Source organism: Dermacentor silvarum, chromosome 9, assembly GCF_013339745.2.
Source record: "Dermacentor silvarum isolate Dsil-2018 chromosome 9, BIME_Dsil_1.4, whole genome shotgun sequence".
NCBI lineage: Eukaryota > Metazoa > Arthropoda > Arachnida > Ixodida > Ixodidae > Dermacentor > Dermacentor silvarum.
The window spans coordinates 112,779,178-112,796,115 of NC_051162.1; the positions used below are offsets into that span (position 1 = coordinate 112,779,178).

The window sequence follows — 16,938 nt, forward strand, 5'->3', positions numbered from 1 at the left end:
GCCTGAAGCAATCATCTAGAGAAAACATGTACTTTACGTTAATCTCGACTTATTAAACGATTTCCTCGCCCTAACATAGTTACGAGAATATGTTGACCAAGCCTCGTCGGAGAGGTAAATGAATGACGCAAACATTCGGCGATGCCTTTAAGAATATCATCGTACGAGCACCGAAAACGCAGTCGCTAGTGATTTAAAGACTGCCGACTAAACAAGGTCCATGACGCGGATCGGAGAGCGTAAGTGTTTGTTCACATGTATCAAAAATATTCCTTCTATTATTGAGCACTCCCGTGCTGTGGCTCAACGGGTTTCAAAGCCGCGGACTGCACTGTCTTACAGGGTGCCTAGTCCCCATCCGTCCCATAGTTTGGCTTCTGCTGCGACAGATGACGTGGCTCCTGCCGGCAAGCTTCACTGTCAGGTGCGTAATATATATATATATATATATATATATATATATATATATATATATATATATATATATATATATAATTCGCATATAGGTTTAACACTATCTTTTACAAAAAAAACTAACATTGAACATGACAGACGTTTATTTACCGTAAGTTCGGCTGCTAAATCTGGCTAGTCAATGCTCCAAGCTGCATCCTCGCTGGAACTGCCCAGAAGTCGTCCGCATCGCATACTTCGTCATGCGTTCTTCGTACCCCAAATGACGTCGTCCGCGGTGCCATCGAGTTTTCTGGACATGCAGCATTTCTTAAAGCCAGTCTGAATGGTTCCATAAATGCTGGCTCCAGATGGCTTTACGGCGGCGCGACGGAGGTATTCCATTAGCGCGATATTTTTGTTAGCTTTGTTCACAAATATAGACCGAGATCTTTTGGCAAAAAAAAAAAGAAATAGGTCTATTGCTTATTTTGGGTAACGTTTTCTAAAATGAAAGAAGGTCGACCCTTATATCGCAATAAATACGGTAGTTCATTTCTTCCTCGGTCTGCGTGTGTGCAACCTTACCCCGTAACTCCCGTGTCACAGGCACCCTTCAAGGCCAACGCTTTTTGTTGTTTTGTGTTGGCTGGCGGCGACGGCGTGGTATCGGACACCTTTGTTCTAGCGAACTCGAATAACGTCGTGCCGAGATTCGAAACAGGCGAAGCGGCCTATAATCGGCTGTCACCGCCGTGTGCGTTCTTGCGGCTTATACCACGGATGATAGTTTCGCTTTCAGCGTCTTTCTCTCATTACCGTGAATTCGGTGTGATTCATAGCTTGGAGGGCTCGATTAACCTCGATCCCAGAAGGGCCAGCCTCTCCCAATTTCTCGCTGGCCTCAGTGCTGTCAACGCAGGCGACGCGTTTTAGGTATACAGGAGTTCGCTTTCGCTGTTTAAAACGTTAAGTGCTCCGGACGACGCATCCGGTAGCATTCGGTAGTGGACTCCGCGTTGCTACCTTGCCCAAGCCATTGTTGAAAAACGGTAAGTCGCCGCTCCTGTTTTTATGAGGTGTGCAACCAAGATCTTGATCGGTCGCCTGCTAGATAACCGCAAGCGCCCAAGGGCGAGCCGCTCATTTGTTGCTTAATGCGCGCTGTCCTCCCGCACATGCATTGTTAGAGGCTTCGTAATTAACTTCAAGGACGCGCTGCACCACATATCCTGCACCAATTAAAATTTGGCGCAGCAGAAAAACACCCTGTATATATAAAGGGTGTCCCAACTCTCATGCGCCAAGATTTAGTAACACAGTTAGTGCATATTGTTTTCAGTACAGTGGAGTAGCCACCAGTAATTTTTTCGTTACCGAGATTTAATTATGTAATCGCTAATTATCAAAGTGTCAATGAGGTATTTGTAGGCACAGCCAAGGGTCATCTAAAGCCTGTTTCACATGGTGCGATGTTACAGTGCGTTTTTCACAGCTGCGATTTCCGCTGATGCAAAATTCGCATTGCTGTTTCACATGTACCGAGCGCGGCAGCTGCGGTTTTCGCATTTGCGAGCACCTAGCGGAGGACTGAATTATTCTTGGCGTCAGCTCGCTCCGGTGAAAACAAAGTAAAAGAACTTAAAAACTGCTTTCGTGGCAGTAGTTTGGGTTCGACTGCGTTACTTTATCAAACCGAAAATTAAGCCGGCAGGCCACAATGACGTGTCTACGATCCACATTGTGATTGGTTCCCCTACTTGCCGCATGTGCGTTTTCGCAGAGAAGTTCAGCACTCCGAACGTCGAAAAATCGCACGCACGAAGGGTCGGACGGCCCGTTTGCCGCAGCTGCGAATTCGCAAGTGCGAAAACGCAGTCAAATTCGCACCATGTGAAACGGGCTTAACTGTGGTATTTTCAGCGACGTACTGATTGCGTTATATCTTTTGTTCGACTGATAAATAAACCTCGCGAAATATGAAACATACCACGCGACAGCACTCCGACCCACATCCTAAAGCAGCGCCCTTGAATACGCTCCCTCTGAGCTAGCCAGAACGAAATAAGGGAAATAACGAAAAGCGTCGTGATCGAGCTAGTGCATTATGTGCCGCGCCCCGGCCGAAGCAACACGTCGCGTTTAGTGTTATTTGGAAACAAGCTGTGATAGCTGTTGTCTAAGCGTAGATAAAGTGCACGGATGGCTCTTTTTTTTTTTTCACAATGCCTATGACCACGAAAGCGAATTGACAACGTCAATGCAAAGGTTTAAAGGTGCGTTTTGTTTCGTCGCAGTCGCCATGTCTTTCTGTAATGAGAAGTCCTTGCCTTGGGAGCTGCAAATGGCAACAAGAGGAAGGCCGCAAATATATATCAGTCATGGAAGTGTGGCGGTACACCAAACGAATCGACGATCATCAGAAATTATGAAAACCTCAGACAAACCGACAGCTTCATGAAACAGCGGTGGAGGGCTCCGTCTTTGAGTCTTAGCCTACGCGCGGGTGTTCTAGCATTTATGGCCTCAAACCGTCACGCTAGCGCGTGGGCGTGGCCGCGCAGGTACCAATTGCCGAGTCCTCAGTTTGGAGGATTCTAAATGACTCGGCCTTTCATCCGTACCACCTTAACCTGTGCCAATGCTTGGAAGACAGGATTGTCTACATTTCTCGAACTGGGTCCGCACAAAAGTCGATCAGTCACCGGACTTTTTGAGCAACATCATGCGGACAGATGAAGCCAATTTTTGCACAAACGGCCTGGTAAATTATCGTAATGCACCCTATTCGCTCTCATCCAGACAGGGTAGAGCGCACTCGGCACCAGTGTCAGTGCTAGTTCAACGTGTGGTGCGGAATTTACACCGGTGCTATAATTAGTCCCCATCTTATTTGATCACACCCTGACTGGACATTATTACGTGGACGAAATCCTAGAAGGAGGGGTGGATGAGTTTCACAAGCGAAGTCCCGCTGTCACGTCTTCCCCTTCTGTAGTATCAGCAAGGTGGGGCTCCACCACACAGCAGCAGCTGAGCACTAAACTGGCTGGCTGCGACTTTTCAAGCGCAACGAATTGGAAGGCATGTGCCTGTAAATTGGTCGGCTAGGTCACGTGACCTCTCTGCATTCGGTTTCTTTCTTTGGGGTTATGTGAAAGGTTGTGTTTACATCGTCGAGATGACGACGTCAGATGAGCTCAAGGCAAGGATAACGGATGTCTACCGTACAGTTCCAGCGTCAGTAATCAAGAAAGCCACTGAAGTTGTGATAAAGCGGACTCAGTACTGGAGCAGCTGCAGACGGGGACATATTCGAACACGTTCTCTAGGATGCAGCTCGAGTTCAACAGCGCTTGCGAATGCACAGATAATAAGGGCACACTGAAATCTCATGTTCTTCTTTGTTTATTTATTTTCTTTTTTTTTTTCTACGGACGTCCCGAATGTCAATTCGGTACAATTGGAAGGGGTACATTTACTATCTTGAACGCATCGGTTTTGCCTTTTCTCTACACCTGGGTCGATTCCCGGTCCGTCTATTTCGCTTTTATTTCTTGCCACGAACCTGTTTTTGCAGCACGTATACACTCTCACGAAAAATAAAAGGGTCACTTTAATTTGGCTTTGGTCCGAAGGAAGTTCTGGCACAACATATAGCTTCGCGCGCACTCTTTCGGTGCAGTGCGAGCAGAGCCGGGACATCGAAACATTCTATGCCTAATCCATTGCTTTTCGCCTTTCGTCCGTTATCAAGGGGCTTTTATTTACAATGTGATAAGTCAGCTTTGAGAAACGGACAATAAGTGTGACGTAGAAATGAGAGGCGGGAATCGCTGCGAAGCCGTGAATTCTGCTGTTGATTCTCCTTCCGTAGCATTATCAAGCTGATGCACTGTAGCTTCGGGTTTACGACAAGCAAAGCAGTTGATTTCTATCAGCTTATTATGATGCGGGTGAGAGCGCAGTCACGTGGTAATTTTCATAGTTGGCGGTGTTTACTTATCAGTCGTAAAAAAATTAGTAGGCAATTAGTACGTCGCTGAAAATACGGCAGCTAGATGTCCCTTGTCTGTGCCTACAAATGCCTTATTATACTTTTATAATTAGGACTACTTCTCGAGTTACATAATTATTTACGATTACCTAATTAAATCTCAGTAACTAAAAAATACTGACGGCTACTCCACTGTGCGGGAAACAATATGCACTAGGTTTTGTTCGAGTAACGGAACTGCTCTTTCTTAAAATATTGGTGCATGATAGTAGGGATACCCTGTTCATTTTCAAGTTTTACGGAATCTTTAGCAATCGCCTGTGGCAGGTAGCATAAATATTATCACTGAGCTGGGTTATTCGATGAGCCGGACATTAGTAGCACGAGAAATCGAAGCACATATATCCAACTTATTAACAAAATTTTACTAATTAGCTTTTTAGTTAATTACTTTATGACACATATTGCAATTTGCGAATTGCAGCCGGTGAGCTTGTCAGCCGTATCCACTTGGAATCAATTTTCAAACTGAAACCAGTTTGGAGATATGCGCTATCAAACTCGCCGTAAAAATGCACTGTTGTCCCACTTACTTTTTTAGGAAAATGCTGTTTTCTACATTGAAGCACAAAAGTAACTGGAACGCCCATGTATTTCGTCCAACACTTTGGGAAATACCATCTCTAAACTGCTGCCATCCTGGAAGTTCATTTCAAGTGGATGCGTCATGCAAACTCAGCGGCTACAATTCGTAAATTGCAATATGTGTCGTAAAGTAATTAACTAAGAAGTTCATTAGTCAATTTTGTTAATTAGTTGAATATGTGTATCGATTTATCGGGCTGCTAATGACCGCCTCTTCGAATAACCCATCTCAACGATAAGAATCATGCTACCTGCCGCAGGCGATCTTTAAAAATTGCGTAAAGCTTAGTTTTGAACACCCTGTATATTCAGAACGCCCGCCATAATACTCCCGCATACATCTTGTGCTAGGTCTAGCGGCGCTGAGCTGTCGAAAGCGAAGGGGTCCCCTTTGTGAAAACTGACACATTATCTTCTGTGACTTCGAGGCATTTTTGTCTGCAGGTATACCGTGCTATGGAGCTGCTCAGAGAGTTTGGCGATCCCAGAGTATTATTCCTCGCCGAAGACCACATCGTCCTCAAACTGGAAACGGCTTGGCCGCGAAACGTAAAGCTTCCAAAGGGACTCTCACTAGTTGACGACCACTGTATGCTCGTAGTCTCGAACCAGAGATCCGTGGTTTCCTTGGCGAAGAACAAGTGGCTGCGAGAGGCGACCATCTCGAAGGCCTTGTTCTGCGGTTGCGCGTCTTTCGACTCCTGGGACCGCTACGCCAGTGCCGCCAGCGAGCTCCTCCGAGGCACCCGGGAGATATGCATCGTACACAACAAGGACAAGGTGTACAAGCTTGTTCGCATGTTCCCGAACGTCAGGGTGCTGGCTCTACTGCACGACTGTTGCGAGCACGAATTGGAATTGGATGAAATGACCAGGGACCGTTCTGCACCGCTGGTGGAGCACAGTCAACTGAGGCAGCTGGTGGGAAGTGTGGGTAGCCTATGCGAAGGCTACCTTCTCATAAGTCACGAGACGACACTTGCGCTCTTGCGCACTTGCCCTGACGTAAGTAACGCCGTCACAAACGGAGCTTCAATTTACAAGAGATAGGATTAAAGGGACGCTAAATTGAAACACGTAATGTGTTTAGATTGATAATGTACTCTCGAACAACTACTTTCGTTTATTTCGCCGCAACGTGTTGATGATTAGAATACAAATTATGCTCCAAGTTTCATTTTGACGGAAAAGTTCAGCGGAAACCCGCTAGGTGAAGAGACGTCATTAAAGGGAAAAGATACATCGACCAAATCGTAGCAATTGCTACAAAGAAAATCCATATAGGTTCCTCGAAAGAAAAGCCTCGCAGTTGAAGAAAAATTCGTCCTGGTTCGGGACTTGAGCCCGGGACCACCGGGTAAATTTTGTCTTTAAAGTTTCATTTTGTTTTTAATCTCACGCCAAACCCCAGGACCGGTACGGCAGTGCGACGTCACGAATTGCAAACCGTTTGTTGCCATTTCAGTCGTTTTGGTTCAGCAAAATTTTTTGAAGCAGCCGAAAGTTAGTCTTTGGCTCTGTTTGAGTAAAATGTGGACCATTTTTACCGATAAAATTTAACTATCGTATATCGGAGCCGACGGCGTAGAAAATGCAAATCTTCAGGTCATGCTGGTGCGAAAATTTCAAGGCGGCATCGCCAGCCACATTTCGTTTTCACCTCTTTCCTAGCTCACCAAGCGTCCTCTCGCGGTAAGAGTGGCATTTTCGGTATTGAGGAAGGGTAATTGAATTATACAGCTCAAATCACTTTTCCCTTCAGTGTCGCTTTAATACTTGTATTCGAGTATTCACAATCTAGCAAGCGAAAAAAACACGCACAAGAACAGAGTTCGTGATTAGCGCGGTGGAACGGCGACGCGAGAAGACGTAACACATGCACTGACTGTAAGCTTTTCTCAACATACGTACTCAATATCAACGTGTTCTGTATTATCTTTTTCTCCCGGCGTCAGCGCGGTTCACCACGCCATTCACAAACGAAGTATCCCAGTATCGAAACTTTTTGAAGAGGACGTGATTGGTAGTCAGAATCTAAAGATAGAGAACGGAATAAATTCGGGGAACTTCAACCTACGTCCAGTTTGCTAGCCTCCACTGGGGGACGGGGACATGGGAATGAAAACAGGAAAAGTGAAGAGAAAGGGCACAGTGGCGCGCCTGCCTGAAGATGCGGAGCACGTCTACAATGAGTCAGTGTCGACTTGAGGCCCTACAGCAATTCTCTGGTCCGAAGACCCTTATTACAAGGAGCTCAATAGTTTATTTTCTTCCGCTGGCGTTACACAAATGCCTGTCACCCGTTCCAATGCGGGGCGAGCAAACGTTTTTAAATGCCACACCGAACCACCAACGGCACAGCAATATCACAGCGCAGCGAGAAACTTTTGATGGTATTTCTAGCTTTAATGGCAATCTCATTGGCTTGTAGACGACAGTTCGAGAGTTTAACACAAGCTCAATAAGTGTATGTTCTGGTTCTAGCCAGGTAATAAAATTTTCTTGTATCATCGGTTCTAGAACAGGGGATACCGGAACAATTCGACGTTCTTCATGGGCGAAGCTTTTGAAAGATTTGCAGGAACGACATTTATGCGGATCAATTAATCATAAAGGGAACCCCAATTATGGCACAGAAGTTTCCTAACGAATAACATCGCATTGGTGTGCCCATTTCAGATATGTATGATTGACTTACGGTCGGCAGCATACCGCATTCTTTGAATAGTCTACAACCATTCCGTTCTTCCCGTGCTAAGCTATGTGGATGAAACTACATGACAACGAAGAGGTTCGAGAAGAATCGAAGGATAATGAAAGGAGCGATCAGCAACAACAAAAAATGGAAGAGAGCAGTATTTGGTCCCGAAATAAAATAATTGTAGCCGTGCATTTAATTAAGGTAATCAGGAACAAACAAACTAGGGTAGATCATGTTCTGCATAGAGCACATAAGCGATTGTCTGGTAGAGGAAAAGAGCTAATGTCGAAGATTGGGAAACGCAGTGGAAGGTGAAACAATACTAGCTGGTGTCATGTGTTGAGGTAATTTGCAGCCATACGAGGCGGAGTTGGCTGACCTTAAACAGGTTCGAGAGAGAGAGAGCAAACAATAAAATTAGGAAAGGTGGAGAGCTCGACGGGATAGATAGATAGATAAACTTTAATGGAAAGATAGAGTTTTGTCTTGCCCCAATGGGGCATCGCTAATGGTCAGGGCCCCTAGTCCAGGGCTCCGCTGGCTCTTGCCATCTTCTCTGCTCTCTGGATCAGCTTGAGCTGGTCGTCGAGAGCCAAGCTGGACAGCAGTGCCTCCCATTGCTCCCTCGTGGTGTTCGTGTCATGGTGTTCTATGTTGTGTAGCGTCCACTCCCACGTAATGTGGTATAGGGTTGGTGTGGCCCCACACCACGGGCATTCGTCCCTGTAGGCTGTGGGGTGCATGCGATGTAATATGTGTAGGTTCGTGTAAGTGCCTGTCTGGAGCCTACGCCAGGCAGCGGCATCCTCTGTCTTTAGTATTCGATGGGGTGGGGGATATCGCAAGCGACTACCTCTGTGGTAGTTCAGGATTGCTAAATACTCGGGGTCAACTGGGTCAGGGTCATCTGCAGTCGGCGTGATGAGTGCTCGGTTATGTGCAAATTCTCGAGCTGCTCTGTCGGCATACAGGTTACCCGTGATGGCAGCGTGACCCGGTATCCAAATGATGGTTTGGATGGTGTTGTCGTCAGTGTCCTCCTCCTCGGGTATTTGGGCTAGGACTTGTGCCTAGACGGGAGGCTCTTGTCTCTGGCCAGCTACTCCACAACTGGGGTAAAGGATCACGGAGATATGGGGAAACGAAGAGGGGGAAATAATATGAAGATCCACTATCACAGTGAATGCTAGTAATCAGAAATATACGGTACAAGCACTGTGTACAGTTTTTACAAGTGCAACACACGCGCTTTCTTCAGCTTGTTGCAGTCTAACAAGAATTTATAGTGCTTTACATATAGGCATCTGTTGCAGAGGTTCAAAAAACAACGTATTTGTTCGTTTTTATATAGCAGCAAGAACAGATAGTAAAGCGCCAAGTATTTTTGAACCGCTGTGTTAACACCAGGTGTTTTGACACCGGCGAGCAGGATTCGCAAGGCAAATGACATGCCTTGCTATTTGCGTCACATGCCTTGCAGGATTCTTGCATTCTCAAGAGATGAGAGAGGAATAATTGGAAATCCATGGCAGAGGACTTCATTTTACCGCAGACGTAAATGATTCTGATGATCGAATGAGCTGATGAATACGAATGTCAAAGAATAGAGATGCTGTCACTGTCTTAGCTCAATTCAACGCATGCGTCAAGCGGGCGCCATGCGTTCGGTTACGAACGGCAGCATGTTTTCCCTTATTGAACTCCAGTTTCAATCTTCTTTTATAAAGAATATGTGGCTTAGTCCAAATTAGAGTTTTATTTCTACAAAATTCTATATTTAAGTTAAAGCGACCCTGAAACTATTTCGACAATTTCTACAAACGTAATGAGTCGTTAGGGTAGGTCCTTCTGATCATTAATTGACGCATATAAGTGCTCCGCGTAAAGCGTGTAATTTATTATAAGGTTTTAAAACTCCACATCGCTACCGATCGCTGCACGCCAATCGACTGAGTTTTCAGCCGCCCCTGACCAGGTGACGTGATTTGACCATGTGACGTCAGTAGGGCGAGCTGTCCGATTGGCTGCCCCGGGCGCGTCATCGATCATTTTTGCTGCATTATAATGAACAAATGTACGTAATAGTTTAAATGTTAGTTAATTTGTTTCTATAAAAAGAAAGTAACAGAAAGGTAATGCACACGGACAATGTATCACTACACTAAAAGCACTTCTGGCACACAGCAAGTGTCGTCTGCTTGTGTTGCAACGTTCTCCATGTTGAAGAGAGCTGCGCGCTCAATGCTGGTCTCGTTCTTAATTTTCGCGTGCCCCGTGGTTCGCCCTTCTTGCGTTGTGTGCTGCGAACGTAACGACTGGCAATATGTAAAACTGCGACATCGTGCCCCTCTGCAAGGCAGCAGACGAGCGGATCCAGTGGCTGCAGCGCATCGGACTGTCGTTATCCAAACGGCGCCAGCATCTACGTGTTTGCAGCCGTCACTTATTATTATTACCACAATGGAGTTTAGCGGGCCCGGCATTCGGGTAAGCGCATGCGCAAGTGTACTGGGCGTTTTACGGGATGAACGGAAGCGCAAACGAGAGCCGCTTGCACGGTGCAGCCACCTGGTGGCATAAAGCTCAACCAAACACACAAAGTTAATATAGCAGCTAACCAAGTGTATTCTACTTTGCTGCTGGCGCAAATTTTCGGCAGGAGCGTAGTCTTAAACACATTGTCTTCTTAAATGTTTAAAATGATTTAGACTTAGTTACAATATTAGCTCTGTGCTTGATGATGATTATTTATTGGCATCCCCTTTGAAACAGGGCGGCGACAAATAGTCACCTAGCCTGCTTGATTTAATCAGGTATACTATACGTGTTCTTTATCTAGCATTTTTGTATACCTCTCATCATTCTTTTTCTTTTTCAAAATTTTACCTTGTACCGCTACGTATGATTTTAAGAGATCAGGTCGTATCCATCTTTTCTCTGCTTTTTTTCCACCAGTACTCTAATCGTCTCTTGTTTATCTCTGCGGCTGATCTGTTGATGTTTCCTTCCACTTTAAAACCATGCGCTTCTAGGAGTTGCACGTTACCTACGGTTCTCGCTGCAGGTCGATCCCGTCGCATTCCATTAGGATGTGCTGAGTGGTCTCTGGATCTTTACTGCAGCATACACATGCCTCATCTAGTTCCGAATATTTTCTCCGGTATGTTTTGGTCCTTAGGCAACCGGCTCGAGCCTCAAATAGCAAGGCACTGCCCTTTGTGTTATCGTACAAATTTTCCCTTCTCATTTCTTTCTTCTCATTCTTGTAAATCTCCATTGTCCTCTTTGTTTCTATTCTTTGCATTCAATTCACGGTCTTTGCTTCTCTCACTTTGCGGAGAAACTGCGGAGCTCAATCGTGCAATAGAAACTCATTCCATCGAACTGTCCAAACAACAATGGAACGAAGTGTGTTCCTCGGTTGATGGGCAGATGAAAGCGGGGGGACATGGAACCTCCTCAAACACTTACTCGACGATTCGCAAAGCAAAAGCAATCAAAGACTAGCCATTGATCGCATAGTTCAGAATCAAAAGGCGGCGGGCGTACTTGAACACGTCCTCCTGCAAGTGTTGGCCGAAAAGTATCTCCAGCTGGGCCCCTCCGGTTACCCTCGTTAACGGGGGGGAGGGGGGGGCGCAGTGGGGAGCTCGACGCCTCCTTCACAGAATGTGAAATCTGGGAGGTGCTCCAAACGCTCAACGGTCACTCGGCACCGGGCCCGGATGGAATCCCCAATAAGCTCCTCCGAAACTTGAACGGACATTCAGTAGCGTTGCTCACCGAGAGGAAGTCAATAAAATCTGGGAAACGGGCCTCATCCCCGACTGCTGGAAGACAGCCTCAGTGGTGCTCATCCCGAAACCAGGCAAACCTCTTGCGCCGGAGAACATGCGGCCCATCTCACTCACGTCCTGCGTAGGCAAGGTCGCCGAGCATGCCATTCACAACCGTATATCTAAGCACATCGAAACTAATGAGTGATTCCCTCACAACATGGTCGGTTTTCGGCCAGCACCCTCCACACAGGACGTCATGCTACTTATAAAGAGGCAAATCCTTGATGATGACACTAGAGACATTAGGGGCATCTTGGCTCTAGACTTGTCCAAGGCTTTTGATAACATCTCGCAACGGTTCGTGCTAGACGCGATCTCGGACTTGGGCCTGGGGTCACGATTCCATGCGTATGTTAGCTCCTTTCTTAGAGATCGCAAGGCCACTGTAAAAATAGGGCAGGTCAAATCCAAGGAATTTACATTGGGAGCGAGAGGCACTCCGCAAGGGGCGGTCATCTCTCCCCTACTGTTTATTATCGCCATGAAGGGCCTCGCGGAAAGACTGGCCACAGTAAGAGGAACGGGTCACGCCCTCTATTCGGATGATATTACCGTGTGGTGCATGGGAGTGTCTGACGCTGCAGTTGAGAGTGCGCTGCAAGAGGCGCTCGACATTAGAGAACACTTTCTACTAGACACGGGCCTGAGTCTGTCACCAACCAAGCCTGAACTTCTATTGTATAGGCCCACCCGACGGGGGGTTAGGTGCTCCGCACCCTTAGATCAAGTTCCCATAGCCCTCCATATGAGGGGCGGAGAACAAATCGCCAGAGTGGAAACCATCCGGGTCCTCGGACTCTTGCTGGAATCGCTCGGGGGCAACTCACAGACTATAGCCCGCATCACCACCAAGACTGAGAACATGCTTAGGCTTATCCTCAGGGTCCCGAACCGCCGGGGGGGTTTAAGTGAAAGCAAACTCCTCAGACTCTACCACGCGTTTCTTATGAGCCACGTTAATTATGTAGCTTCCGCGTTGCGCTCGTCTAAACGGGAAGAGGCCAAAATCGACGCCTTCATGCGCAAAAGCATCAAGCGCGTGCTGGGTTTACCACTCACTGCCAGTACCGAGCGTCTTATGCAACTAGGCATGCACAACACCCTGTCAGAGGTGATAGAGGCCCAACGAGTGGCCCAAATAATACGCCTCTCATCATCGCGAGCGGGGAGATGCATCCTAGAATCCGTTGGATGCGGTCACCAGGAAATCATGGAGCGCAACGCGACGCTATCACCCATGGTCCGAGATACGTTCAAGGTAGATCCCCTGCCACGTAACGTCCACCCTCAATACAATATAAGGCGCCGGATAGCCCTATTAAAAGTGGCTGCGGCCACTACGAATCTTGCATGTTTCGTTGACGCCGCCCAGTACGGGCGCTCTGATCACTATGTCGTAGTTTCGGTTGATTTGAATGGCACTCTCATTAACTCAGCATCCGTGCGGAACGTTTCCGCAACAGTAGCCGAGCAGGTTGCTGTAGCTATAGCACTGAAGGACCCTCTACGTCCCCATATCTTTACAGACTCTAGGTCTGCAGCCCGAGCGTTCGCCTCCGGCTCGATCTCAAAGGAGGCGTCAGCCATCCTCGGCACCGAGGGGGCTGCTGGTTTTCATATCATCAAATACTTCCCGGCCCATATGGGAATCAATGTGCACTCTGAGGTTGTTAACGCCAATGAGTTAGTCCATGACTGCGCGCGAGGTATAACACACCACGGTGGTTCCGGTAGACTCACCGGCGGCGACTTAGGACTGTACAGGGATTCGCTCCTCACCTTCCATGAAATCTTGGCACATTATCAACTTGCTCGGCGGGCCTTTCCGCTACCACATCCTAAACTCACTAGACCACAATCGTCGGCCTTTCGCATGCTCTAAACGGGGTCGTTCCTCTCCAGGGGCCGATTCAGTCACTTTGCACCTAATGTAGAACCCCACTGTCCAGACTGTGGGGAGGCGTACTGCTCTATATGTCATATGCTCTGGCCATGCCCTGCGTTACGCAGCTCATCGCTTACCACTCTAACGGACTGGGAGGCAGCCCTTAAGAGCGGCGACCTCTCAGAGCAACTACGGGCTGTCCAGAGGGCCTGCGACAGGGCGGAGGACCACGATCTTCCGACCCCAACGTGAGTGCGGCCCGCGACGGCTACGGTGACTCCCTGAAAAGGGAGGTACCCTAAAGCGGTTCCTCAGGACCACCAATAAAGTTCTTTTTCTGTCTGTCTGTCTTCTCTCACTTTCCTTCTGATGACTCCTGGTTGTCTATTTACAGTTTCGATTATCCTGTACTTGGATGCCAACTTCCTTGACCTCTTCCTCCGTAGGACGTTCTGGCGGGCTAGTTGGTTCATAGCTTTTAGACGTTTATAAACTGCGCAAAAAAACGAAGACACAAGAAAGGAAACACACACGACACCACGAGCGCAGCTGCGCTCGTGCATGGTGTCGTGTGTGTTTTCTTTCTTGTGTCTTCGTGTTTCTTTTTTTTTTTTGCGCAGTTTATAAACTTCTTCCTCCATTCTGTGTCCACGCTTTTTATGTAGAGATACTCGTGCACTTTAGACGCCCATTATTTTCTTCCATGTTCCTGAGCCTTTCTTCAAAACTAATTTTCCTCTGTGCTTCTCCGACTTCAAAAGAGGCCCAACCCATGTCCCCCTGCGCGGCCTCATTTGTGGTATTATAGTGGGCTTGGCTGGCGTGGGCTTGGCTGGTTAAGCTTAGCGCCACCGGGTGGCTGGACCGCGCATGCCGATCAGGCAGCTCACGTACATCTACGCTAAAGCTCTTCATCACAGCGGTAGTAGTATGGAGGGGCTTTACTCCTCCGCCCATCCGTCAAAATGCCCAGCTCGCGTGTGGTCACCGGAATACCAGACACGCTCGGAGCTGCGACAGAACGCTCGCAACGCAAGCTGTTTGGATCGCTCTCGGTGGAGATCGATGGCCAGGCGGCTAGCGCAGAGGCTGGAGAGCCTTCGTGCGCTGGCTCCAAGACCACCTGAAGTAGACGACACCACGTCACATCTTGACGTAGAGCCAGTGAAGGCGGAGCTTAGCCCCGATCACTCGGTGAACGAGTTGAGGAGAAAAAGCAGGCTAGGGAGGAGGGTAACTTGTAATCGTCCGTAGCTCGACTAATATGAGGCGCTTCAATTGTGACGAAATGTTTTATCGCAGCTGTACCCTACGCGTCTACAAAATTTGTCCGAACCGTTTCAGGGACCCTTTGAGAAAGGCGTTGATTCTGCATTTCTTTTTCCTCGCTTCAAGCACTTTTTTTTTGAAAGCCTGGGAAATCTGCCCGATTTACATCACTACACAAAAATCATCAGCTCGGGCGGACATAATTTAAAAGAAAAACTAAAGGAATCAATAAATAACCTGTTAAATTAATGAACTTTCTAGTTACGATCTTCAGGTCACATGTTTATATGAAAAAGTTGAAGAGTATAGTCACAAAAATCTGGTTCCGTGTTTGAATATGGTCATGTAGATCAAAATAGCTGCCCGTTAATTTATTCTCTCAATTTAGGTGAGTCAGGCCTCGAAAGTGGGAAGCGTGGCTCGTGGTGGGTGGCGAGAATTGAACCTTCACCATAAATCTCGATAAAGCAGTCCGTCTCTCGCCATTGCTGCTAAAGTGGGCTCTACGCGTTGTATCGGCAGCTGCAGCTGTCTGCTATAGCAAGCGAAAGCGTGCGAATGAAAAAAAAAACTCATTCCTTGGTTGAAGAAAGCGACGTCGATCCATAACGTCAGGAAGTTTGTAGGCATGGAGTAAGTTTGGCCGACGCACAATAGAGGTGACGTCCGACAGAGTCCCTTCGCCATGAAGTGGACTCATAAAGGCTGGCGGTTCTCATGATAGTTGTTACAACGTTTTACAGGTGTGCCGTATTGACTCCCCGTGGGTCCTGAATTGCTTCAAGGGGCCGCGCGGCTTGCCCACCTCGACGGAACGTCCGAGTGCAGAGAGTTTCATCCACCTCTGGCTAGGCGCTTGGGGCCGAATGTCGAGCGGAGTGCGCAAACTCGCAGCGACAGCAGCTGACGTGGCACTTGCTGCAAAAGTGTTTCCCTTCATCGAAACCTTACAGGTAAAGATGACTATGAAGAAAAAAAAGATAAAAGCATCCCGAAGAAGCAGTTTAAGGACACTGGACAGATCACTGTGTCTTTAATCCTTAAAAGAAAATACATGACAGTGTTGTGACCTTAAGCGGCTATCTCATCGTTCCGCTGTCTCCTCGCCTGATAAGCAATCAGTACCGTGCAGCATTAAAACATCGATTCTTTTAATAACTGCTTATGGAAAGAGTCGTGTAATTAATTTTTCTTTTTATTAATCAACAACCAATGTATTAACAAGCTCACAACTTACAGGTGGTTGCGGACTCGCTGGAAGCGCTTGCCAAGGTGTCAGCGTTTCGTAACCTCCGCAACCTCTGGCTGGGATTTCTTCCGTGTGCTGGCTCCCCTGATGTGGATTCAGCACTGAAGCTACTGCTTACAGTGTGGCCGGGGCTCGAAGAGCTGGCGCTAGAGAATTGCAGCGGTGTGATTCTCTCCACAGTCGCGGGTCTCTGTCCGAAAATCAAGGCCTTGAATCTCTATGGTTGCAAGGGATCCTCAGAGGAGACTCCTCTGGACGCCGACGCCTTCCCTAACCTAGAACGCGTCGACATTAGTATGCATCTCCTGAAGTTCGTCTTCTACTCATTCTTGTCTGCCACACGCGAAACGCTTTACACTGCCCGCTTCGCCGATGACGGGATTTGCTTCGAGTTTCTGCAATACTGCATTCAATACGGCCGACACCTGCCATTTACGCACCTCGAGGACCTGACTTTGGTCACAAAACTGTCACTGCGTGCGTTGGAACTTGAGCCAGGGGAGCTGCATGACGTATTGAAAGCCCTGCCCGCGCTCCGACATCTCGAGACGGATAGTTACGACCTGCGAATGTTCTTTGAGAACTACTGCGTGCCACATGGTCGCTTGTCCTTGTCCTGGATCGGATGCATATGCTGCGATATCCACAATGCAGATCGGGCTGAGAGATCTCAAGAAGTGGTGGCCTCCCTCACAGCCAGTTCTGTTCCGCGCACCTAAGGAATACTGGAGATAGGCATCGTGCGCAGTCTCCATAGATGCAGCGTTTGCGAAATGCGGGTATGATGAGCATCGGTGGATGTGTTTTTCCCACAATAGTCGCAACGTTCCTCATTTATCCCTTATTCCAAGAGAGACCTGAAGCTGCTATAAAGATGTACGTCTGCCGGATGTCCTCGTGAGTCCGACTGGAGCTGCGCAACATTGTCTCACCAGGCAGCACTGTCCCTATTCAGTACAT

General features: G+C 47.7%; 1 protein-coding gene across 1 annotated transcript; it reads left to right on the forward strand.

Moving 5' to 3' along the window:
• The first annotated feature begins 1,249 nt into the window (after positions 1-1,249).
• On the forward strand, positions 1,250-16,697 carry LOC119463834 (uncharacterized). The gene is made up of 4 exons (XM_037724653.2): positions 1,250-1,445; positions 5,480-6,040; positions 15,473-15,682; positions 15,969-16,697. Exons 2-4 carry the CDS (start codon positions 5,492-5,494, stop codon positions 16,695-16,697), a joined length of 1,488 nt encoding a protein of 495 aa, XP_037580581.2. The 5' UTR covers positions 1,250-1,445; positions 5,480-5,491.
• Positions 16,698-16,938: the final 241 nt, after the last annotated feature.

Excerpts from the sequence above, each read along its gene's own strand:
- LOC119463834 (XM_037724653.2), top strand. The coding sequence starts at position 5,492 with ATGGAGCTGCTCAGAGAGTTTGGCGATCCCAGAGTATTATTCCTCGCC. Across the intron at positions 6,041-15,472 it reads TCTTGCGCACTTGCCCTGAC|GTGTGCCGTATTGACTCCCC; the intron begins GTAAGTAACGCC and ends AACGTTTTACAG. Across the intron at positions 15,683-15,968 it reads CCTTCATCGAAACCTTACAG|GTGGTTGCGGACTCGCTGGA; the intron begins GTAAAGATGACT and ends CACAACTTACAG.